Source organism: Sapajus apella, unplaced genomic scaffold (assembly GCF_009761245.1).
Source record: "Sapajus apella isolate SASKATOON/1434 unplaced genomic scaffold, GSC_monkey_1.0 scaffold3, whole genome shotgun sequence".
In the NCBI taxonomy this organism is placed as follows: Eukaryota; Metazoa; Chordata; class Mammalia; order Primates; family Cebidae; genus Sapajus; species Sapajus apella.
Genome location: NW_022436943.1, coordinates 48,385,883 through 48,411,343, shown reverse-complemented (window position 1 = coordinate 48,411,343; position 25,461 = coordinate 48,385,883). Strand labels below are relative to the sequence as shown.

General features: G+C 38.2%; 1 protein-coding gene across 1 annotated transcript; it reads right to left on the bottom strand.

The window, feature by feature from the left end:
- Window positions 1-23,638, bottom strand: SQLE (squalene epoxidase). The gene is made up of 11 exons (XM_032253232.1): window positions 22,451-23,638; window positions 18,817-19,066; window positions 16,565-16,745; window positions 15,126-15,222; window positions 13,549-13,662; window positions 13,291-13,462; window positions 11,071-11,166; window positions 4,418-4,560; window positions 3,902-3,998; window positions 1,402-1,489; window positions 1-533 (listed from the first exon to the last, which is right to left on the bottom strand). The coding sequence occupies exons 1-11, from the start codon at window positions 22,739-22,741 to the stop codon at window positions 317-319; spliced, it is 1,746 nt and encodes a 581-aa protein (XP_032109123.1). The 5' UTR covers window positions 22,742-23,638; the 3' UTR covers window positions 1-316.
- Between the last annotated feature and the right edge of the window lie 1,823 nt (window positions 23,639-25,461).

Genomic DNA, 25,461 nt, shown 5'->3' with positions numbered 1-25,461 from the left:
AAAGTGCATCCTTCATTTTATTTGCATTTCCCAACAACTCATCTCGGATACTAAATTCAAAAGAAAAACTGTAGTTCCTCAGTATTAGCACTAATTTATGGTAACAATCATTTCTTTTCAATATCTAACTTATTTTACCCTTCATTTTAAATTGCAAATTAAAGCATGTATTTACATAATTTATATACAAAAAACTTCAAAAACAAATTAATCCCCATCTTGGTCCAAGAGTTTCCACTTTAGAAGTATATGGTACTAGGCTATATACATTCTCTTCCAAAAGTCTCTTAGGACTTGGTAAGTTCCAAATATTCATTCACAAATGGTTCCCCTTTAAGCTTAATGAACCATAATACTTCATTTCTGAGTAAATGAGAGGAAATATTACAGAACAAGCTTTGTACAATACAGCACCACTACTGAGAAGGGCTCGAGGTTTTGTAATCCAAGGTTCTGACTTAAAGCAAAAATATATGGCATATACTGCAACAGCAAAGAAGTGTCCAATTAAGACTAGAGGGTTAGGAGACAATCTGTAATGGAAAAAAATACATACTGGTAAGAGTCCAAAACGAAAATTTACTCCAAAGGTTCCAATTACATATCATCTATAAAGCTCAACAAACATCCTACTTATTTTTTACCCAAGCACCATAATTCTGTATCAAATGTTTTACATTTTAGAGGACTTCACAAACTTATGTCTAAAAGTTAAGTACGATGGCAGGAGCAAATCCTTTTAAAAAAAAAAAAAGAAAGAAAAAAAGAATATATCCTTTCAGGGGAGCTAGTAACTCCTGTAACTCCAATTTATGTAAGTCATATATTTTTAGCTGTTTTCTTTACTCATCCTGAGATGCCATGCTGAAATACCTGGATGGCCTGGTCTGTTGGGGTGTAGGGCTTTTAAAAATATCAGTATTGATGTTCAGATTATAGATTAATGAGAAATTACTCAAAGGATCACTTTGCAGATGAGAAATAACTCAAATGATTTCACTTTGTAGACTTTCCAAGAACAGTTCCACATATGTCTGTACTGTCAGAAGTAATACTGGGTGTGTAAGTCCCTGTACTTCAATGAAACTAATTTTTAAATTAAAAAATTTCAATTATTCCTGCCTCCCACAGATCAGAACATATGGATAAATCCATAGGCAAAAAAACAAGCTTCTATTTTAATCAAGGGTTATGGCTTCCTCTACCACCACCTTTAACTGCGTTCCCTAGAAAGAAAACAGTACTAAATATTGCCTTTCTTCATTTCTTTGGGCTACCTTCTCGTCGGGATACTAAAAGATAATAAAATGACAAAATGCATAAGGAAGAAAGATTTGCAGTAATTCATCAACTGAACAGAAAATCTGGCAGATCTGTATCCTCTATGCCATCACAACTTACACAGAAAGCAGCCCAACAGGACCCGCAACACATTCGCCACCAAGTTTGAAATAAAGAAAACAGGCTTTTCTTAGTTGATGCAGGGAATCTAAAATAAAATTGTAAAAATAATCAAATATGTGTGCACACTTAACGTAGGTGCTGATATGTCAGAAAAAATGAGAAATACATCTTGCAGATAATTTTTAAATATCTAGTCCTAGAATTTCAACAACCAGGACTTCTTTTAAATCAGCATTACGGAGAGTAATACAAATATCAAACTTTTTTCTGTTAGAATATAATGATACATTTCTGTAAAATTTATCATAGAAATATATTATTATATTCTAACAGAATATAATAACATTTCTATAACAATATATTTCTGTTAAATATATTACTAATATTTAGGTCTTGGAAGAGCTGTTTAAAAGGTACTTCCTTGATTTTGTTGTTAATTCTTTAAGTGATGCAAAATACTTTGGAAGCTATTTTTATTATAAAAAAACAATTCTAGAAACCAAATTCCCAGTCTCTAAGATGCCCAACCCATTATCTCTAACTAAGCAATAAATTATCAAGTAAAAAAGAAAAGCCGTGAGTAGCAATCAACAATAATTCTACAAAGTTTTAAACACCTTTCAAAGTAACTCATAAGAACCTCACAACATAGTATAATCATCAATAACCTTTTTAACCGTTTAGAATCAACGTTCAATTCAGGTATGCCTAGATTTTTCTTTAAAACAGATTTTAAAAAGTAAAGAACGAAATAGGTAAACTTTTGCTCTAATAAAGGTCTTTCCTCCTCCAATCTTGTTAACTTTTAAAAAATGTTGTTTTGTTGGTAGATTCAAATCCATGATGTAAGAATTCAGAAGTCAGAAAAACTTAGAAGAGCTACTCTGAACTTAGTTCTTTTTATTTGCCCAAAACTCTAAACTTAGTTACTTTCATTTGCCCAACCAATCGTTTTAACTTCAGTGCCAATTCAGCAAGAAAAATTTGCTTGGAAAATCACAAGTAGTGAGGTTGGTGGGTTTTTGTTTTCTTTTCCTTAGGAAGAGTTGATGGTTATAGAGGCAACACAGAGCATTTTTATTGTATCATCTTTTGTAATTATGACCACAGCACTGATCACTAGGGCCTCAGCCAGATCATACAAATAGCTATGTTGCAAATATACTAGAGTAATGGGATTTGAGTCATATTTATTTTTGAACACTGAAAAGCCTAGTTTCATGAACCTACTGCTAAACTGATGTGTAGACTGCTATGGAAGGAGGTGGCACAGTTGCTTATTTTTTGTTTGAGAAGATGGAGTCTCACTCTGTTGCCCAGGCTGAGTGCAGTAGCACTTCATATTGCTTACTGTATATAGCTCACTCCATTAGCTCACTGTGGCCTCAAACTCCTGGCCCTAAGTGATCCTCCCACGTCTGCCTCCCAAATAGCTGGGACTATGGGCACATGCCACCATGCCTTGCTAATCTTTTAATTTTTTGTAGAGATGGGGTCTTGCTTTATTGTCTAGACTGGTGTGAAACTCCTGGCTTTAAGTGATCCTCCTGCCTTGGCCTCCCAAAGTGCTGGGATTACAGGCATTGAGTCACTTCAGCTGGCCTCTTTTCCTCTTTTTCTCACACTGCTTCTGCTAAGTTGTGTTTTCTGTAATATATACATTGACCATGACCTCTCTATAATATGCAAACAGAAACAAAAGCACAAAAATATTTCAAATAAGTAAAGGGTGAATGCATTCTGTTATTTGTGCTTTTTAACAGGGATAAGATTAACAGCTTGTATTCATTTTATAAACTACTATAAAAAGAAATTGAAACGAGTGTTCAGGAAGAAAAAGGACTATATTGCCTTCTAATACATGGCGAAAAACACCTTCCATCACGATCTTGTGTGTGGGGTGAAACGCATGATCTCATCTGGACCAGAGGAATTCAAAATAACGAATATGTTACTGAGGCATCGCTATTAATGTTGTCTAAGGAAATTCTACTGCCTTCCAAACTAAAACTCAAGTTTGCCTTCCAAACTAAAACCAAAACTATTGCTCAAACTGGAATTTTTTTAAAAACTACCAACTGACCAGGTGCAGTGGCTCACACCCGTAATCCCAGCACTTTGGGAGACCGAGGCAGGTGGATCACTTGAGGTTGGGAGCTCAAGACCAGCCTGACCAACATGGAGAAACCCCATCTCTACTAAAAATACAAAATTAGTGGGGCACGGTGGTGCATGCCTGTAATTCCAGCTACTCGGGAGGCTGAGGCAGAAGAATCACGGAGGTGGAGATTGTGGTGAGCTGAGATCATGCCACTGCACTCCAGCGTGGGCAACAAGAACACAACTCCGTCTCAAAAAAAAACAGAAACTACCAACTTGGGAGTTAGCAAACTCAGGTAACATTTTGATTTTTGGACTAATCGCTAACTTTTTTATTCCTTTCCTATGCTAAAAATCTGCAATTGAGTAATATTCACTAAAAAGCATCTATACTTACCATCTGTGGCAGAAAATAATTCATAAAGAGCCTGAGCAAGGATATTTACGACAAAGGAATGAGATGTTTTTCTTGCCCAGTAAAATGATTTTTTGGCCTAAAAAAGAAAAGCTCATTTATTAAATAGTAAGGATAAAAAAGCATGAACTGATATTTATAACCTCCTCAAACTGATATTTATCCTAAGTACTATCAACAAGTAATATTGCCTTATGTTTATCATTTACAAAAAAAAATCACCTTCAGAGCAATGGGTTATATGACATTGAAGCTAAATTTACAACCACGATGAGCCAAGTGGCTCATTGCAATCCAGTGTTACATAATATTCAAATTTAGAAATTCTCTAAGATTCGCAGGTTACAAGTCAGGTTCTTTAAGCCTAAGCAAGATGCCTAAGAGCTATTACAAAGCATCAGGTTCCCTGGTACAGATCTCCCCATCAGAGCCCCAATGCTCTTAACCCCCAGAAATAAATCCATTTTGCGACACTTTTATCAAAATAATTGATCTTACCTCGAAAATAGCTGCATCATCATAAAGGTCAGGGATACCCTTTAGCAGTTTCCTCCATAGTTTTATATCTTTAAATGCAACAGTCATTCCTCCACCAGTAAGTGGATGCCTCATATTATATGCGTCTCCCAAAAGAAGAACACCTGTGAAGACAGGTAATGAAGACTTTTATCTTATAGCGTCCTTTGAGACAAAGAAAAAAATGACTACTCGATGTATAAAGATTACTGATGTAAGCTAATAGTAAGAAAAATGTGAAAATACACAGAAACAAATAATGATTAAAATTTGCTGAGGCAAAAATTCAAGAGTTGTTTGAATCAATATTGGGTGCCTAATAGGTGGCCAGGCACTGAGGATACAATAACAACAGGAGTGTGGTCTCTGCCCTCATGAAATTCATATACAAACCTAATGATCAGTCCAATGTCAATACAGTTATAAGGCCTCTTTAAAATTAAAATATGAAGAAAATAAAAAGAATCTACAGGTATCAGGCATAAAAAGCAAGTCCTCTAGCGATCATCCCCCTCCCACACAGGAATGCCAAAATGAACAACTATCCACACAGGAAAGCACCTTCGTAAGAACCAAAAATCAGCTTAGGTACCAGCTTGGCCAGTGCACCAAGTGGGCTCCTGGGGTCCCTGATTCCAGGTCTTGGCACACGGATAGCATTTTTGGACCCATCCTGGGCGAGGGAGCCCACTGTCCTGAAGGAAGAGACCCAGGTCTAGGAGCGTTCACCACAAGCTGACTGAAGAGCCCTTGAGCTTGGAGAACATCAGTGGAAGCCAGGCAGTACGGGGAGAGGCTCCTTCTGCTTGAGGAAAGGACAGGGAAGAGTGGGAAGGACCATGTCTTGAGGTCTGGGTGCCAGCTCAGCTGCAGTAGAATAGAGCACCAAGCAGATTCCTAAGGTTCCCAACTCCAGGCCCTGGCTCCCAGACAGCCTTTCTGGATCAGTTCGGGGCCTGCAGGAGCTCTCTGCCCTCAAGGGAAGGACACAAGCCTGGCTGGATTCATGCTGACTGTAGAGCCTTTGAGTCTTGAGGGAACATCAGCGGTAACCACGCAGTTATCGGCACAGGCCTTGGGCGACACCCAGTGCTGCACTGGCTTCAGGTCTGCCTCAGCACAGTCCCTGTGGTGGTGGCCACAGGCATATTTGTGTCACCCCTCCCCTAGCTCCAGGCAGCTCAGCAGGGAAAGACAGACTCTATTTGTTTGGGGGAAAGTAAGGGAAGAGAATCAAGAGTTCTTTTCCTGGCAATCCAGGGAATTCTCATGGATATTACCCAAGACCACCAAGGCGGTACCTCTACGAGTCTGCAAGGGTCACAACGTTACTGGGCTTGGGGTGCCCCGTAATGCCGATATGGCGGCAGTGACCAAGGACTTAGATCACAACACTCACTTCCGTTTGAATACTTAGAAAGCCTTCCCAAGAAGGATGGGTACAAACAAGCCCAGACTGAGAAGACCATAATAAACACCTAACTCACCAATGCCCAGATATTGATGAACATGCACAGACATCAAGACCTTCCAGGAAAACATGAACTCACTAAATTAACTATAATAAGGCACCAGTGACCAATCCCAGAGTAACAGATGTGAGCTTTCAGGGAATTCAAAATAGCCATTTTGAAGAAGCTCAACAAAATTCAAGACAACACAGAGAAGGAACTCAGAATGCTATCAGATAAATTTAACAAAACAATCGAAATAATTAAAAAGAATCAAGCAGAAATTCTGGAGATAAAAAATTCAATTAACATCCTGAAAAACATAGCAGAATCTCAACAGCAGAACTGTTGAGTTCTGCAGAAGAATTAGTAAGCTTGAACACTGGCTATTTGAAAATACACAGAGGAGACAATAGAAAAAAGAATAATCAGGAATGAGATACACCTAGAAGATCTAGATACAGCTTCAAAAGAGCAAATCTGAGTTCTTGGCCTTTAAGAAGGCATAGAGAGAAAGATCAGGATAGAAAGTTTATTCAAAGAAAAAAATAACAGAACTTCCCAAATCTAGAGAAAGATACCCATATTCAAGCACAAGAAAGCTATAGAACACCAAGCAAGGATTAGTGATTGACTTAATCCAAACAGGACTAGCTCAAGACATTAAATAATCAAACTCCCAAAGGTCAAGGATAAACAGAAGATCCTTAAAGCAGCAAGATAAACCATAAACAATGGGGCTCTAGCATGTCTGGCAGCAGACTTAGTGGGAATCTTATAGGCCAGGAGAGTGTGGCATGACATGCTGAAAGTGCTGAAGGAAAAGAACTGTTATCCTAGAATAGTTTATGCAGTGAAAATATCCTTCAAACATGAAGGAGAAATAAAGACTTTCCCAGACAAACAAAAGCCAAGGGACTTCATCAACACCAGACCTTTCCCACAAGAAATGCTGAAATGAGTTCTCCAATCTCAAAGAAAAGGACATTAATGAGCAATAAGATGTACGTGAAGGTACAAAACTCAAAAAAGTTAAAAAGCAAGGGGGATAAAGTTTAAGTGTAGAGTTTTTATTAGTTTGCTTGCTTATTTTTGGAATCAGTTGTCATCAGTTTAAAAATAATAGGTTATAAGATGTGATCTGCAAGTTTCATGATAATTTCATATCAAAAGCCTACAAGAGATACACAAAAAAAATAAAGAGCTAGAAATTAAAACATACCACCAGAGAAAATTACCTTCAAAAAAAGGAAACGGGAAGGAAGAGAAGACAGCAAAACAACCAGAAAATAAGTAACAAAATGGCAGACATACGTACTTACCAACAACACTGAATGTAGGTGGACTGAACTCTCCACTCAAAGGCATAAAGTGGCTGAATGGACTGAAAAAAAAGAACCAATGATCTGTTGCCTACAAGAAACACACTTCACCTATAAAGACACACAGAGACTGAAAATGAAGGGATGGAAAAGATATTCCATGCAAATGGAAACCAAAAAAGAGCAGTGGTGATACTTACATCAGATAAAATAGATTTCAAGACAAAAACTATAAAAAGAGGCAAAGAAGGTCATTATACAATGATAAAGGGGTCAATTCAACAAGCGGATGAAACAATTGTAAATATATATGCACCGAATTACCAGAGCACCCAGGTATGTAAAGCAATTATTAGAGCTAAGGAGAAGGATAGACCCCAATACATCATGGGTGGAGACTTCAACGCCCCACTTGAGCACTGAATATATCATCCAGACAGATAACAAAGAAACATCAGACTTAATCTGCACTATAGGTCAAACAAACCTAACTCCAAAACATTTCATCCAACAACTGCAGAATACACATTCTTCTCCTCAGCAAATGGATCATTCTCAAGCATAGATCATGAGTAGGCCACAAAACAAGGTTTAAAACATTTTTTTAAAAATTGAAATATCAAGTATCTTCTTTGGCCACAATGGAATAAAACTAAAAATCAGTAATATGAGGAACTTTGGAAACTATACAAACACATGGAAATTAAACCATATGCTCTTGAATGACCAGTGGGTCAATGAAGAAATTAAGAGGTAATTATAAAAATTTCTTGAAATAAATAAAAATGGAAATACAATATACAAAACGTATGAGATACAGCAAAAGCTATACTTAAAAGGAAAGTTTACAGCAGTAAGTGCCTACATCAAAAAAGCAGGAAAACTTCAAATAAACAATTTAACAGTGCATCTTAACTAGAAAAACCAGAGCAAACCACACTCCGAATTAGTAGAAAATAATAAAGATCAGAGCCAAAAAAAATACAAAGGTAACAAAATGAAAAGTTGGTTCTTTGAAAAGATAAAATCAACGAACCTTTAAAACAAACTAAGAAAATGGAAAGAAAACCCAATTAATTAACTACTTTCCCTATTCCTATGTCAGCAAATGGCTGGCAAAACTATCTAGGCCAGAAACTTGGAATTTACATCAAGATATTTCACTCTCTCATTACAATATCCAATTCATTACCATGTTTTGTACATTCTACATCCTAGGTTATTACCCAAATATATTCACTACCTTTCATTTTACAACCATAGTTCTAGCCCTTTATCATCACTGACATAGAATAATTAAATAATCTTAGTATATGTTTTAGTCTGGACTTTCCTCCAAACCATTCTCCACAAAAATGTCAGAGTATATTCCTGAAATAGAAGTCTAATCATGCCACTGCCTCATTTAAAACTTTTCAATGAACTACTGTAATAATAAATTACTCTGCAAGATTTAAGATACAAAATAAATATGCAAAAATCAATTGTATTCCTGTACACTAGCAATGAGCAATCTTAAAATGAAATTAAGAAAATTCCATTTACAACAGTATCAAAAGAAGTAAAATACTTAGGAATAAATGTAACAAAAGAAATGTAAAACTTATACTCTGAAACTACAAACAATTGTTGAAAGAAATCCTTACATTTCAGTCAAGGGAATTTTGACAACAATGACAAGACAATTCACTGGGGAACAAATGGTCTTCTCAACAAATGGTACTGGGACAACTGAATATCCACACACAAATCAAGTTGGACCCCTTCCTCACAACATAACACAACTCAAAATGGATCAAAGACCTTAATGTAAGAGGTAAAACTATAAAACTCTTAGAAGAAAATATAGGAGTAATGGGCTGGGCATGGTGGCTCACGCCTGTAATCCCAGCACTATGGGAGGCCGAGGCGGATGGATCACCTGAGGTCAGGAGTTCTAGATCAGCCTGGCCAACATGGTGAAACCTCATCTACTAAAAATACAAAAATTAGCTGGGCATGGTGGCAGGCACCTGTAATCCCAGCTACTTGGGAGGCTGAGGCAGGAGAATCGCTTGAACCCCGGAGGCGGAGGTTGCAGTGAGCTGAGATCGCGCCATTGCACTCCAGCCTGGGCAAAAAGAGTGAAACTGTCTTAAAAAGAAAAAAAATATATAGGAGTAAATCTTTTTGACTTTAGATTGAGCAAAGCCTTCTTTAATATGACATCAAAAGCATAAGCAACAAAAGAAAAAATAAACATGAAAATTAAAAACATTTGTACTTTAATGGAAACCATCAAGAAGAGTGGAAAGAAAACACACAGAATGGGAACAGTTTTGCAAATCACATATCTAATAAGGGACTTGTATCTAAATTATATAAAGGACTCTTGGAACTCAACAATAAATAATATTTAAATCTGCCCAATTTTAAAAAATATGCAAAGTCTAAATACACATTTCTCCAAACAACAAATCGACTATAAGCATACGAAGAGATGTTCAACATCATTATATATGAGAAATGCAAATCAAAAGCACAATGATAAAAGGCCTAGTTCACAGCTACTAGGATGGCCATGCACAGATAATAATACAAGTGTTCACTGACAAGGATGTGGAGAAATTAGAACTCACACTGCTGAAGGGAATGTAAAATGGGACAGCTATTTTGGAAAACAAGTCTAGCAGTTCCTCAAAAAGTTAAACATGAATTACTATACAATCCAGCAATAACACTCTTGGGTATATACCCAAGAAAAATGAAAATATGTCCACACAAAAACTCATACACAGATGTTCATAGAAGGATTGCTTTTGATAACCAAAAAGTAGAAACAACCCAAATGTCTATCAATTGATGAATGGCTAAACAAAATGTAATACAGCCATACAATGGAAGATTATTTGGCCATAAAAACAAATGAAGGACTGAAACATACTACAACATGAATGAATCTCAAAAATACTGTGCTAAATGAAAAGCCAGTTACAAAGGGCCACATATTGTACAATTTCTTTAGGACACATCCTGAACAGGCAAATCTAGACACAGAAAGTTAATCAGGGGTAGCTTAGGGCTGAGTGTTAGGAGGAAATGAGGAGTGAATACCAATGAGTATGGAGTTTCGTTTGGGCATGATAAAAATGTTCTAAATTTGATTGTGGTGGTGATGCGCGCACCTGTGAATATACTTAAAAAAATCACTGAGCTGTACATTTTAAATGGGCAAACGGAATGATTTGTGAAAACATCTCAATAAAAAACTTTGAATGACTTTCCACTGTCTCTAAGATTAACTGTTAAACATATATTCTGTCTATCTACCACTGTGACACCCACCCTATGCTCCAGCCATAGGAAACTGCTTGAGTTCCTTGAAAGTACCACCACTTCTCATCCCTTGGCAATGTTATTCCATCTATTCAGAAGTTTCTAATCTTACTGTCCACCATGAACTCCCATGCATTCTCCAGGTCCAAGGTCCTTTGTTTCCACCGTTCCTGAGCAATGTCCTCCCTAACTACTCCTCCCACTTCACAAGCTTCCCTCCCTGCTTTGCACACTCCTTGACACTGAATCTGTGGATTTTATTACAGAATTTATCAACAGTGTTGTAAAATTATTTGTCTACATTCCTAAATAGAAAATTGCCTTCTCTAGGTCAAGGTCAGTTTTTTAACTGTTGTTTCCCTGACTAGCACAGTACTTCTATACACTCAATAACTAAATAGATCATAAAACTAATTTTGGCATTAATAATGCAGTAATCCACAATAACAAACTGTTCCAGATGTTATTCCTAACAGTATAAATTTAACTATATATTTATCATTTGGAATACTGACTCCTTTTTAAAATAAGCCCAAAAAAATAATACCTCGTTTGTTCACTGGTGAAGGAGGAAGGAAGCTTGCTGGCATGGACCTCAGACGAGAACCCTCAGTCGCTTCTAAGAATGGTTTTTTCAGGTGATCTGCAATAAATCCCAACCACCCAAACAAATGGGTTATAACACTTCAATTTTAAGTTATCACATATTTTCTTATCAAGTATAAACAAATGCCTACTATACATCTGTTATGGTTATTTCATATATCTTTTGTGATAGATCAAGAACTGATTATTTTATTAATAAAATTATTCATTAAGCACTTAGCTATTAATGCTAAGGAATGACTAAGGAATCTAAGAAAAAGTTAATATAAATATACATACAACTGAATGAAGAATGAGGCAAAATCAGATGAAATGAAACGGAGAAAACCACCCACCTTTCTTCCAAATGTTAACAGACATATTTAATATTTAATGTATTATAATCAATATATTCTGGTAATAATCAGATGAAATATACTACCAATGCACAAACAGCAGGGGGGTATGTACACTAGAAAAAGAATTAGATTTAGCAGCACAGGCCAGCCCTACCTCTCTGAGCTTTAACTTCTTCATTTATAAAAATGAAATGGTTAGATGAGCTCACCTCTGAGATACCTCCAAGCAAGCTTTAAATTTCTGTGCCACTTATATAGAAAATGAACTGTCATACAATTCCCAGTGTAATCTGGGAAGAGGGGAGCAGAAGCCTATGTTGAAAATTATTCCACTCATATAAGGAGTAGAATCTTGGTAATCTAATATTAATATAAACCTACCAATGGTTGCTCTCCATAATTTCAGGGCAGTGTACTCCAGTTAACCCCTGGATTGGGAAAAACAAAACAAAACACCACACTTACAAAAAAAAAAAAAAAAAAGCTAAAAATATCAGGTAATGGACAACTCTTTTCATAATTTCCCCATCTGGAAGCTTCAAAAGTGGCTTAACTAAATGAAAATTTATTGATAGGTTTCCATGTACATATGTTGAAAATGTCATTATTTAAAATCTAAGCTTGCCCACTCCATTTCATTTCTGTTAATAATTTGTTATTAAAGTGGTTCACTTAGTTTAAAAAATAACTTGAAAAAAAACAGACTATTTAAACAAAATGTACTCATACCAAAAATAGTTTCTTATAACTCTAATATATTCTAATTGACAATCAGGGTTTTCCTTCAATTTTATCAAAATTCTTAATTTTTTTTTACATTTCTTTCCTACATCTTCCCACTCTCAAAAAAAAAAAAGATCATACAAACTAGTACCATAAAAATAAATATTTTTACAAAGCTATCTAAATCTCATGAAGCCTTTGTATTCAACTCAAAACTAATATGACCCTAAAGATTCCTTACAATTCTCATGTTCTTTGGACAGGACATGTCTGTTCAAACAGGCACGTATGAGCCAGGCAGACCTGATACCAACCTTGGCTCTGCCACTACTAATAGTTTATAGTTGGAGGAACTAACTCATCTCTCTGAACCTTAGTTCTCCCATCTGTAAAACGCAAATAATGACAATGCCTACCTCACAGAGTGGTTACATAGATTAAATGAATTTATGTTTGGCTATCATTACTACAAAATCCAAGTACATTTAGGAATTAGAGACATTTAAAGAATTTAGAGACAGATTCTTGTACAGACTACCTTAAAAAATACCATATATGCCATGAATTATTCTAAAAACTATGCTATTAAATGATAAAAACATACTGAAACTTTTTTTTTTTTTTTTGAAATGGGGTTTCGCTCTTCTTGCCCAGGCTAGAGTGCAATGGAGTTTTATGCTTGTTGCCCAGACTGGAGTGCAATGGCACAATCTCACCTCACTGCAACCTCTACCTTCTGGGTTCAGGCAATTCTCCTGCCTTAGCCTCCTGAGTAGCTGGGATTACAGGTAGCACCACCACACTCGGCTAATTTTGTATTTTTAGTAGAGACTGGATTTCTCCATGTTCATCAGGCTGGTGTCCAACTCCCAACCTCAGGTGATCTGCCCCCTTCAGCTTCCCAAAGTGCTGGGATTACAGGTATGAGCCACTGGCGTCCAGCCAAAACTTTTTTTTTTAATTTGGAGGTTTTTTTTTTTATGTACTAAACAGTTCAGTTCCAGCGTATCTGGTTAACTGGATGAATGTTTCACCTGACGTCTTATCTCTGGCCTATATTAGACACAGCTTTTGTAAGAACTGAAGATGCTATTTCTTACCAGGTACTTGTGGGTAAATATTTTCAACCATGTATTCTCTTAAATTCCTTGGCATTTCTCCTCTAATGTCAACAAGTACTCGAGTTTCACTGGATGAAATCTGGTAGATGAGAACTGGACTTGGGTTAGCTAAAATAAGTTCAGCATGATTTGCTTTAAACTGTGGTGCATTCTAAAAAAAAAAAAAGAAAATGTTTTAATAATTTTCAAATTTCAAGTTGCTTTTATTGAAATTACAATAATATACTCCTATAGTACCTTCATAAGAAAGCCAACAAAATGAGACGATACAGAAACTTTATTGGAGATCAGGCTTTTCCTGAACTTGGAGAAAAGCCCATCTGCAACAACAGTCAATGGGGCATGGAGTTCCTATAACAGAGATAAAGACTACTCAGTTTAGTAGTGAGAAACACACAGTAAAAAAAAAGCCATTCTTTAAAAATGTGATGAAGAGATTTAAATATATTATCAGATAGCATTATAGAGGATAGTTGAAGGTAACAGTATTGAAGAAACTGTTATGGCTTCAGATCACCCATGAGCAGTGTTTAGACACTTCCTCTGAGTCCCTGGGGATCATCTCCCTTTGTAGCCCTCCCGTGCAAACCATCTCCACTTTGACAGACAACAGGGGAAACAAATACAAGGCAGGCACGTAACACAGAGCAGTGAATCTCATTATAAATTCCAAGGACTAGCCAGATTCTTTCATTCTAAAATTTTCTGGGTTTTTTTTTTTTTTTTTTGAGACTGAGTCTTGCTCTGTCACTCAGGCTGGAGTGCAGTGGCACGATCTTGGTTCATTACAACCTCCAATTCCCTGGTTCAAGTGATTCTCCTGCCTCAGCCTCCCAAGTAGCTGGGATTACAGGCACCCACCACCACGCCCGGCTAATTTTTGTATTTTTAGTAGAGATGGGGTTTCACCATGCTGGCCAGGATGGTCTCGATCTCCTGACCTTGTGATCCACCTGCCTCGACCTCTCAAAGTGCTGGGATTACAGGTATGAGCCACCGTGTCCAGCCTCTAAAATTTTCTAATCTCATATAGTGCTTTTAGTCAGCAGCTAGGGCTTAGAAGAATTTTTGTATAAATTTTTGTATAAATGTAGTATTTATAATACTACAATATAAGCGAGAAAATATTCCAGTCACCCTCATTAGAGTCCATTTTTTAAGAAGTGGTAACCCTATAGGGAGCAGTCCAGAATTATGTGTTATCTACTACAATAAATTTTTTTTTAAAAAAGGATAAATTGTTTTTAAAAAGATTCTCTTACTGTTGCCTTTCTGAGTTAAACAATGGCTCATTTTATCTGAATCATTTATTTTGAATCTTGCCTTCTTCCCCCTGCTACCTCTGCTTCTCTGCTAATGTGTATTACTCAGTTTCAAAAAATATTCATATTAGTTTTGTTTAAAAAGTTTTTTGTATAGCATTCTAAGGTCCTCTAAAGAACAACTGTTGCAATCTGAAACCCATCCTGCTGCATAGGGCTTAGAAAGAACTCAGTCCATTTGATAAATAACACAGGCTGAGTCTCTAATCCAAAAATCTGAAAGCCAAAGCTTTTTGAGCAGCAATGTGACAAAGAAAATGCTCACTGGATCATTTCAAATTTCAGATTTTCGGATTAGAGATGTTCAACTGGTAAATATAATGCAAATATCTGAAAAACATCCAAAATCTGAAACACTTCTGATTCCAAGCATTTCAGGTAAGAGATACTCAACCTGTAAACTGGTAAGCCTACTTTTTTTTTAAAAGGAGTAAGTGAAAAAGAAGGAAAAACAACATCTCTTAGGAAGAGGTGACATTTGGTATTTCTTACCTTGGTATCTCCTGTCTCTTTATCCTTGTACTGAACTCCCATTACAGCATCATCTTCCTCTAATAACTGTAACACAACACCTTCAATAAACTTTGCACTAAAGAATTAGAAAAAAAAAAAAAAACATTTCTAAAGCAGCACATTTCAGCAATTTAAATTCAATATAAACTCCTTATCTCTAGTTTATCCATATAAACTGGACATGCATGTGGGTGCAAACACATGTCCAATGTGTGGTTTTTATTTTCTAATTAATCAACATTCAATACATACTTCCAGTGTAATGATTTTTAAAGGATCTAAAAAAGTAACATTGGATTTTTTTCTTTATTCATTAAAAAATAAAATATAGGCAGAGAAACTTTACATACCCTCATACGTTCATACACAAAGGGGAAAACAAGAATTTGCATGCATCCACCAAACTGTTTAGAGTAATTATTTCGGCCAGGCACGATGGCTCACGCCTGTAATCCCAGCACTTTGGGAAGCTGAGGCGGGCAGATTTCTTGAGGTCAGGAGTTCGAGACCAGCTTTGCCAACATGGTGAAACCCTGTCTCTACTAAATATACGAAAAAATTAGGCGGGTGTAGTGTCATGCGCATCTAATCCTAGCTACTCGGGAGCCTGAGGCAGGAAAGCAGAAATTGCAGTTAGCCGAGATTGCACCACTGCGCCCCAGGCTGGGTAACAGAACGACTCTGTCTCAAAAAAAAAAGAGAGCAATTATTTCTAGCCAGAAAGATCACAGTCAGAATGCATCCACCAAACTGTTAAGAGTAATTATTTCTAGTCAGAAAGATAATCTTTATATTTGGGAGTATTTTTCCATTTTCATACAATGAACATATTCTTCAATGGTATCAAGTCTCTTCAGTCCTAAGAATAAGTCCATTTACTTCTTCACTTGCTTTGTCAACATTTTAGTCTGTCAATCACATAAGGGTTCTCACCCTTAAAACTTCTTCAGTTACAGTGTTTAAAGGCTACTGGTAAATATAAGCTAATAATCAAGAGAAGAAGCCAGTCCTGTCAGACTAGGTCTTTAGTGAGAATTAAACAGAGATTTCTCCTTGCAAGGTTATGTCCTGACTTTTAATAGAAAGTATAACCACAAACTCAAACTCCAAAATGTACACAAATGGACTTATGCCTTAGTTACAAATATATCCTCTAAATTCCAATCACATAAAAATTATATAATTTTCACTTAGTCAAAGGAGAACTCTTCATAGTTCTATATCAAAGGAAAATTCTCTATATGATATTCTTAACAAAAGCACTGAATATCTTAACACTCTTCTGATAGTTTAATATACATATGTTCTATGCTATGCCCAAACAATTCATTAAAATTTATAAAATCTTATTTGTACCAAGGTCAAATTGAAATGTATTGATTCTTTAGTTAACTATATATTTGAAACTGTGGTCTTACTTGGGCTCTGCCATAGCTGCTTTCCGGAGACTCATGATGAATCTTCCATGGTGGAAAGCTCTTCCACTCTGCACTTGATTGTTTTCTGACAGGGGGAAAGGAATCTGAACCTCTGATTTGCTTTCCTGATCATGAATCATGTAGCCATTTACAACCTGGGCATCAAGACCTTCTACTGTATCTGCAAAACAATTCAGCTCAAAACAATCAATTCTGTTAACACACCCAGAGGTAAACTAAGAACCAAGGAGGACACACACACATCAAAAATGAGTCGCTGTCTTCAAATCTGGAGAATTGAACAAACCTAATGTAACTATTTCAGAAACCTTGATGCTTCCAGAGGTCAATAAGAATCTTAGCATATCTGTAATATCATTTAAAGATAACAACATAACTATTTTAGGTCTGTAATTCCACTTCACTTCAGAAAGAAAATACAACATGAAATAAACCATAGTCCTCTCCTGAGTAAACCTGTTCTGCCATAAAGGCATAGGAACATACTCAGTACTTCTGAACACTTTTTCAATGTATGAACATGTAGATTTGTCACCAAAAAAGAAATAAAAAGAAAATAAAACCAGCATGGAAACTAAAAAAAAACCCCAGCTTATACATAAAGACTGAATATATGAAAAAGCAGATTTTCCAAACCAAATGAAAGAGTAGAATTATTTCCCAACTGTTGATGATTACATATTATCCATCAAAATTGACTCAGGACAAACTGCAAAGAACTTTTTAGTAAATCAAATAATTTAAATGGCAGCAAACAAAACAGTGAATTCATGAGATTCAGGTAAAAATTGTTTTCTTTAATTTAAAGCAGTAAAAGAAGTTAGAAAAGAAAAAGATTTCAATAGAAAATGTAACATTTTTAAAGTGCCAACTGAAAATTAAAAAGTTCAAAATTTCATTTTAAAAATAAAAACTAAAACAGTACTTTGGGAAAGATTTATCAAATAGAACAAAAGATTAATATGTATATAAGTTTACTCATTAAAAAACACTGGAAAAATATTAAGATCCCAATAGTAATGGACAAAAACATGTATACACAATTCATATAAAGCAATAAAGAAACTGAACAAATCAGGAAAAATGATCAAACGATAAAAAAAATCAAGTGAAAATTGAAACAATAGGACACCATCAAAGTCACTGATAAGATTATGACAAAGCTGATGAATTATATATTACTGGTGATACTATGAACTAATGTATTTTAGAAAATATAACAATAATTATCAAGAACCATGAAGAAATTAGCATCCGTTGATGTAATAATCTTAATCTTGGAAATCCATGTAAGAAATTCATCCTAAAGACATAATATTTAATAATCTTTAAAGTTACATGCAAGAATAGGTTCACTATAGTGTTACCTAAAAGACGGTAACTGAAAATAACGTAAACATTCATCTAAGTTTGGAAAGTGAAGTACATTATGAAGTCAACTGAAAAGCTACTATGCTTGGGCTTAAAATATAATGATAAAGAATGGTTAACAGTATGAGAAATATGTTTATGTCAAGTGAAAAAGTGGACTCTAGTATGTTTAATAAAATAGTGACATAAAATGTTTAAATATGGTATTGACTGGATGTTTGTGTCCTCCCAAAATTCCTAAGCTAAATCTCTAATCCCCAATGTGATAATATTTGGCGATGAAGCCTTTAGGAGATGATCAGGTCATGAGGGTAGACTCTCATGATAGGATTGGTGCTCTTGTAAAATGAGACAGGAGACAGCTTGCTTCTCCGTCTCTCTCCCACCTTCCCCATCCCACCCCACCACCCTTTCCTCACACAAAGTAGGCAGTGAACAAATATTTCCTAAATGAATAGCCAGTGCTTAAAAAGCACTGACTGAATACATGAATGGTGCTTAAAGAGTCTATGTAGTAACACTGTAACAAGTATACAATATACCCTCTACAATGACAGTTACCTTCACCTTTCACAAAATTTAATGCCCTCATTCTAGGATTTTCCAGTCCTTAATTTTGACCACTACAATCTTTTGGCCATTTTCTTATATCTCATTAAGTCTAATCCACATCTAATCATACTATTAAATGCTTATTTTATCCTTTGCTTTCATTTTCATGCAAATTTATTCGTAAATGAGTATAGAGAATTTTGTAAATGAAAATAAAATGGAATACTTTCTTACTGGTCATAGGATGGTCTAAGTGAAGAGTGTTTACTTACACCACATAACTCTCCTGAAAATCAATATGAACCTACCTCCAAGACCAAGGTCTTTAAGAACTTGATAACCACCCGGCTGCAGGAATTCTCCAACTATTCTGTCAGGCTCTTTTAAGTCTCTCTCAATTACTGTCACCTTTCTTCCATCTCTGGAAAGCACTGCTGCCAAAGCAGAGCCAAGTATGCCAGCTCCCACGATGATAACTTCCGGATCATTTTGAGATGTTGATGTAGAGGTAGCTGCTCCTACTAAGGTTGTTTCTGAAATACTGGTTCCTTTTCTGCACTGTTTAAAAAAAAGGTAAATTACATATTCAAATTTGTTCAATTTAAATCATGCAACTACTATGTAGACACATTGGACTTCTGCATCCTGGGTTAGACCTAGATACTAAACATTATCAAACCAAACTAACCATTACATTTTAAAATCTAGACAATATATAAAAATCAGTATCAAAATATTCATTAAATAAAAGTTGTAATATCCCAATAAAATTAAATATTTATTGTTTTCTAAATATGATATATAGAAAATGTTATACAGACATATTTAGAAATCTACACGGGGCCAAATATAATAAATGTTCATAAAGGGCTTCAAAGACTTATTATAGTACAAACTATATTGCTGAAAACTAAATTCTTCAAATATATCCCAGGTATCGATGCATATCACAACTTCTGATTTGACTTCATGTTACAAACTATGCAGCATCTTTTTCTTTTTTTGATATGGAGTTTCACTCTTATTGCCCAGGCTGGAGTGTAATGGCATGATCTCGGCTTACCACAACCTCCACCTTCGGGGTTCAAGCGATTCTCCTGCCTCAGCCTCCCAAGTAGCTGGGATTACAGGCATAAGCAACCACGCCCAGCTAATTTTGTATTTTTAGTAGAGATGGGGTTTCTCCATGTTGGTCAGACTGGTCCCGAACTCCCGACCTCAGGTGATCTGCCCACCTTTGCCTCCCAGAGTGCTGGGATTACAGGCGTGAGCCACCCCACTCATCCTTAGATATTTTCATTATTCACCTATATTTTCTACTTCTGGATTTCCATTTGAAAAATCTATCTTAATATCTCTTTTGTATGACAAAAAGATTGTCAAATCCTGGCTACCAATCTATTAATTGAAGATTATTTAAATAAACAAAATTACAAGAAAACAAGTAACTCACTGACCCTTAGGATTTGACTTGTTTACAATTTTGGTCCTTAACGTATAAGCACATATTTAACTTCTCCCTCCTTTTTCCCCATCCTGATACTCTAAGAGATCCTAGTCTAACAGTTGGTCTCCAAAAAAGGAACAAGGAAAAATGTTAAATTTGCTGGCTGAACTGACAGCAAAACTTCAACTTTGATCATAAGAAGATGCAAAGTCTTGCCTTGAGAGATTTATGCCCACTGAGAATATAGTGCACACTGACTTTTTAAAATGAATAATTTTGTAATAAGTATTCCTTCTTGGTAGGTGGATTCACATATTTGAATACATTTTCAGATACAGAATTGCAAGGAAGCACCTTCCTTGAGTTCTCTGACCTTAATGATTAAGGTAAGACTAAATGCCATTTGAAGGGATTTTTATAAAATAATCAGGCAAAAAGGAAGAAGGCGAAGCCTAAAATCCTTTATAATTTTACTCTGCAATTCTAATTTCCACCCAGCATTCTTTTACTTCTACAATGGACTGGGAACTTGTCTATTTCTTTTTTTTTTTTTTAATAATTTATCTTAGAAAAATACTTTTCTGTCCTTTACTACAAGAAGGTGTCAATATTCTACTCTTCCCATTAGTATTTATTAATGGCCAGAACTGACTCTATTTAAATTACTGTAGGGGGGAAAGACAAGCCCCTTTTGTCATCTTAACCAAAAATGTGCTTCTTCATAAGTTTTTCCTGTTTTACACATACACACACACACACACAAAAGCACGCAAGCTGAAAGAGTTCTGGAGGAAAACAAGCCTTGCAAAGCCTGGTCAGTATAGGAAGCACTAATGGGAATTCAACAGATCACAATCTAACAACTCCATGGTCTACAAAAAATAAAGACAAATCCTGAGGCATTCACAAAATGGAACCAATATTGATTGCTGGTAACCCAGTTTTCCTACTCCAAACTTTCTCTACATACCATGAAAACAGGAACAGCATTCCAGCCACCTGAACTAGAGCTTAGTAACTAAGGGAAATTATCTCAGATCACAATACGAAAGAGTTCAAATTGAACAGGAAGGATTCCCTCTCTCTCCTTTCCCATTCCTCAAACCCATTCACCATGTCACCGAACTAAGTACTACTCTTAAGGCTCCTCCTAAGAGATGTATCCTACCTCTAGACTAATATTAACAGCTACTATTATTTATTAGGCAGTTATAGACTAGTATTAACTACTGGAAAGGGTGGTGCCATTCCCATTTAATGGAAGTGGTAACAGATTCTCCCAGAAATTAAGCAATTTGCCAAAGGTCTCACATTCAGAAATGGTAGCACAAAAATTTAAAAAGCAAGTCTGAGTCTGCTGCTATGGTCTCTTGTCTGATATCCCTGCTTCCATTCTTGTACCCCAACAACCCATTCTCCATATAGCAACTGCAATGTTCTTTTTAAAAAGTAAAAGTCTGGCACAGTGGCCCATGTCTGTAATCCCAGCACTTTGGGAGACCAAGGCCGGCGGATCACTTGAGGTCAGGAGTTCGAGACCAGCCTGGCCAACATGGCGAAACCCTATCTCCATAAAAATACAAAAAAAAAAAAAAAAATAGCCTGGAGTGGTGGTCTGCACCTGTAATCCCAGCTACTTGGGAGGCTGAGGCATGAGAATCGCTTAAACCAGGGAGGTGGAGGTTGCAGTGAGCTGAGGTCACGCCACTGCATTCCAGCCTGGGCGACAGAGTGAGACTTTTGTCTCAAAAAATAAAAATTAAAAAAAAAAAAAGTAAACATCAAAGAACGTTACTCCCATGCTTAAAATCCTCCAGTGCTCTTGGGAAGAACTCTTGGGAAAAAAGTCCAAACACTCCTGGCCAACAAGCCCTAAATAATATGGCCTAAAGAACTCTTACCTCTCATCTCCCAATGCCCGCCTCTGCTCTCTCTGCAGGAATCCGAACTCCACCAGTATTTGAAGACCTGGACTTTGCTTTAGGACATTACTGCATGCATTTACTCGATGCTTCAATATTCGGGGGAGGAGACCTTTTGAGCATTTTCCTTCTGCCTGCTTTCCCATCTGTTCTGTCACTTTCAACTGTCACTTCTTACAAGCAGTGGACTTACCGTAGCACGTTTCTTTATCCCTCAGGCACAGATCCTTACCCAAGAATTTTTTTTTTAACTTTTTCATCATGGAAAGTGGTTGTTCTTCAACAAAACGAAATTCTAACATTTCGTTCCATCTTTCATCATCAAATCAATATCCAACCTCCATCTGAGGTTCAACCGATGCTAAATGAAACAAATGTTTTCACTCATCCTTAAGAAAGTCGAAGATGTAAGTAATCAAGGCACAGTAAAGAATTAAAAAAAAAAAAATGAGAATTTATACAAGCATCTAACCTGCCACCTTTAACCCTTTAAATAAAACTTAGATTTGAGCGAACTCAATCCTACTCCTAAATAAGACACTCATTCATCTGCCCGCTTTGAAATCAACCTACCCTCCTGGCCTCGAGCTGCTCCTTATTTTCTGATCCAGTGGGGGACTTGGCCCAGAAGAAGCCAATGAAAGGCAAGGCAGAGAGAATATCCGAGAAGAGGGCGAACTGAGAGCCGCTCTGCTGGCGCCCGAGGAGGCCCCCGTTTCGGTGGCGACAGCGGTAGGAGAGCACCAGGCCCAGCGAGAGGAACACCAGCATGCACAACAGGAGCTCCCTGTTGGCCAAAGTGATGACGTCTCCGCATTTCTTATAAAAATAGGTGAAAGTGGCAATGCCCAGAAAAGTCCACATGGTTCCAAGGCTTCTTTGGTGGCACCAGTCAAGGCGGAGATTCTCTTCTCGGGTGTGTTTAAGGTTCTCCCCAAAATGCGGTATCAAGAGAAGCACAGGGAGCCGTCCTGACTCCAGGAAACAGTGTCCCAGGACGAGAAGTCCGATCAGACCAGTTTTTAAAAATCATATAAACTTAGTGTAAAAGTATGTGAATCCAAGTTGTATAGGACGTAGAAAGCAATATTTAAAAATTGCCTGCCGTAACAGCTCCCTAGCAGACTCGCTCCTCCGCGCCCAGGAAATCCAGATTTCCCTTTTTTCTTTTTTGGTGGGGTTCCCGGGGCTGTTGCTGGGGGTGGGATATTCTGATGCTGGCTCTTCGTGTTGTAATTTATTTCTTTTCCCAGCAGCAGGTGCCCTTTCAGATGGGAATGGAGGTGGAGGGAGGGTCACAGAAACACCCTGGCACTGGGGGAAACGTGGCCTCGCCTCTGGCGACAGCGATGGCGAGCAGTGGCCGGAAGGCACGGAGGCTGCGGGCCGACGCGGGTTCAGAGGCTTCTTTTTCCGCGGACGGCGATGCTGCACAGCCCACCCCCGGGAAAACGCCTGCGCCGCCGCCTTCTCCAACAAAAGATGGCCTCGGACTCGAGTGCAGCTCCAGGGCAGCTTAGCTTCAACCTCAAGATTTAGCGGCCTCCCGCTTCGCCGGCCCCCAAAACTGCCAGCCGCGACTACGCTTCCTCACCGGTGAAAGGCGGTTTCCAGGTGGCCTCCTTCAGACGGCTGCGGCGGCTCCCCACGGCCTCCTCACTAGCATCCCTCGCGGGCGGCGGCCGTCCCCAGCGCGGCGCGGCCGCAGCAACCAGAGTAACCACCGCGCGCCACCGCTCGCCACCGGGTTCCACGCGCCTCCGCCGCCCCGGCGGGCTTGGCCCAGCGAGGGGCCAGGGGGCGGGGCTCAGGCGCGAGTCCTCCCGTCCCGCGCGCCCCGCGTGCCGGCCCCGCCCCCCGCCCCTGCTCCCGCCGCCGCCGGCCAATGAGGGCGCGCACCGCGCGTAGGCCGAGATGGCGCTATGCCGCGTTTGGCCAATCGCAGGCGGCACAGCCTGCGCGGCGACGCCCTGAAAGACGCTAGGGCGATGTTGCGTGGTGTGGGGTGGGGGCGTGGGGATGGGCACGAGCCGGCTCGGGCGGGGGTGGGGCTGGGGTCGCCGGGGACGCTCTCCGTAACCGGGGTCGGAGTCGGTTCAACGCAGCAGTCCCAGCTCCTGCGCCCTCCCTGGACAGAGGTGCGCTTGCTCTGAGGAGAAACCTAGGGTGCTGTGCTGCCTCGGGCCGGAACGTTTACACTGATTCCGCAAGCACTTAATGAGCGCTTATTATGTGTCAGTCCCCAGAGTCCGAAAGGCGAATCAGACACAGCTTCCCTGCCCTGTGTACTGTGGAGAGAGCGGTAGGGAGAGCCGTGAGTGCTTGGAGAACCTGTCGTTCAATATATATAGAGGTCAATCTCTAAGAAAGAGTTTATCTGGGAATGTGCAAGAATTGCAATTCAGGACACTCAGACCTGGGCAGCCCCTGCATGTGTGCAAAGAACAAAGGGAATGGCTGGAGTTTTGTTTTGTTTTTGTTTTGTTTTGTTTTGTTTTTGAGACAGAGTTTCGCTCTTGTTACCCAGGCTGGAGTGCAATGGCGCGATCTTGGCTCACCGCGACCTCCGCCTCCTAAGTTCAGGCAATTCTCCTGCCTCAGCCTCCTGAGTAGCTGGGATTACAGGCACGCACCACCATGCCCAACTAGTTTTTTGTATTTTTAGTAGAGACGGGGTTTCGTCATGTTGACCAGGATGGTCTCGATCTCTTGACCTCGTGATCCACCCGCCTCGGCCTCCCAAAGTGTTGGGATTACAGGCGTGAGCCACCGCGCCCTGCCCTGAATGACTCCATTTTATACAATCGACTTTCACAATATCAATTTTTAAAACTAGAAAATATTCACTTGCTAAATCAGAGTTGTATCTAGTCTCTTAGATTTGGGGTACCCCTCCTTTTCTGAACTGGGTGGCAATATATATTGAACTAGCCAGCCTGTTCCTCAACCATTCTTCCTCTTGGCACTTCAGGCTGTGAGCCTTGGCTCACTTCCCTGGTTCTTGGAGTAGGTCCTAGTATATCCACTGGAATTGTGCTGAGGGCAGTAAAAGAAAAGCCAGAGTAATTATTTGATTCAACCCAAGGTGCATCTCAGCTGATCCTAAGCCAAGGAGAAGGGGAGTGAGGAAGAGGAAAAAGATGATCTAAAAAAGCTGCCTTAAAAGGTTTTTATCATATTAATATATTGGCCATGAATTACAATAATATGTAATTTATTTACCAATTATTTGTTGTTCTCCTCCTCTCCCCTAAAGGGTTTAACAAAATTATTTAAATTGGTAAAAATTCTGGAAAGTAAGCAATATGCCTTTAAAACAATGTATTCCCTTTGATTCAATAATCCTACTTCTAGGAATTCACCTGAATTAGTAAGGGTTCTCCAGAGAGACAGAAGAAATAGGATTTGTGGAAGGGGATTTATTAGGGAAAATTGGCTCACACTGACACAGAGATTATGTCCCGCCATAGGCCCTGTGCAGGCCAGAGCATCGGCAAAGCCAGTGGCATGGCTTAGTCTGGAAGCTTCAGATGATGCAGCCCCCAGTTTGAAAACAAAAGTCTGACAATCTTGGAGGTATACTG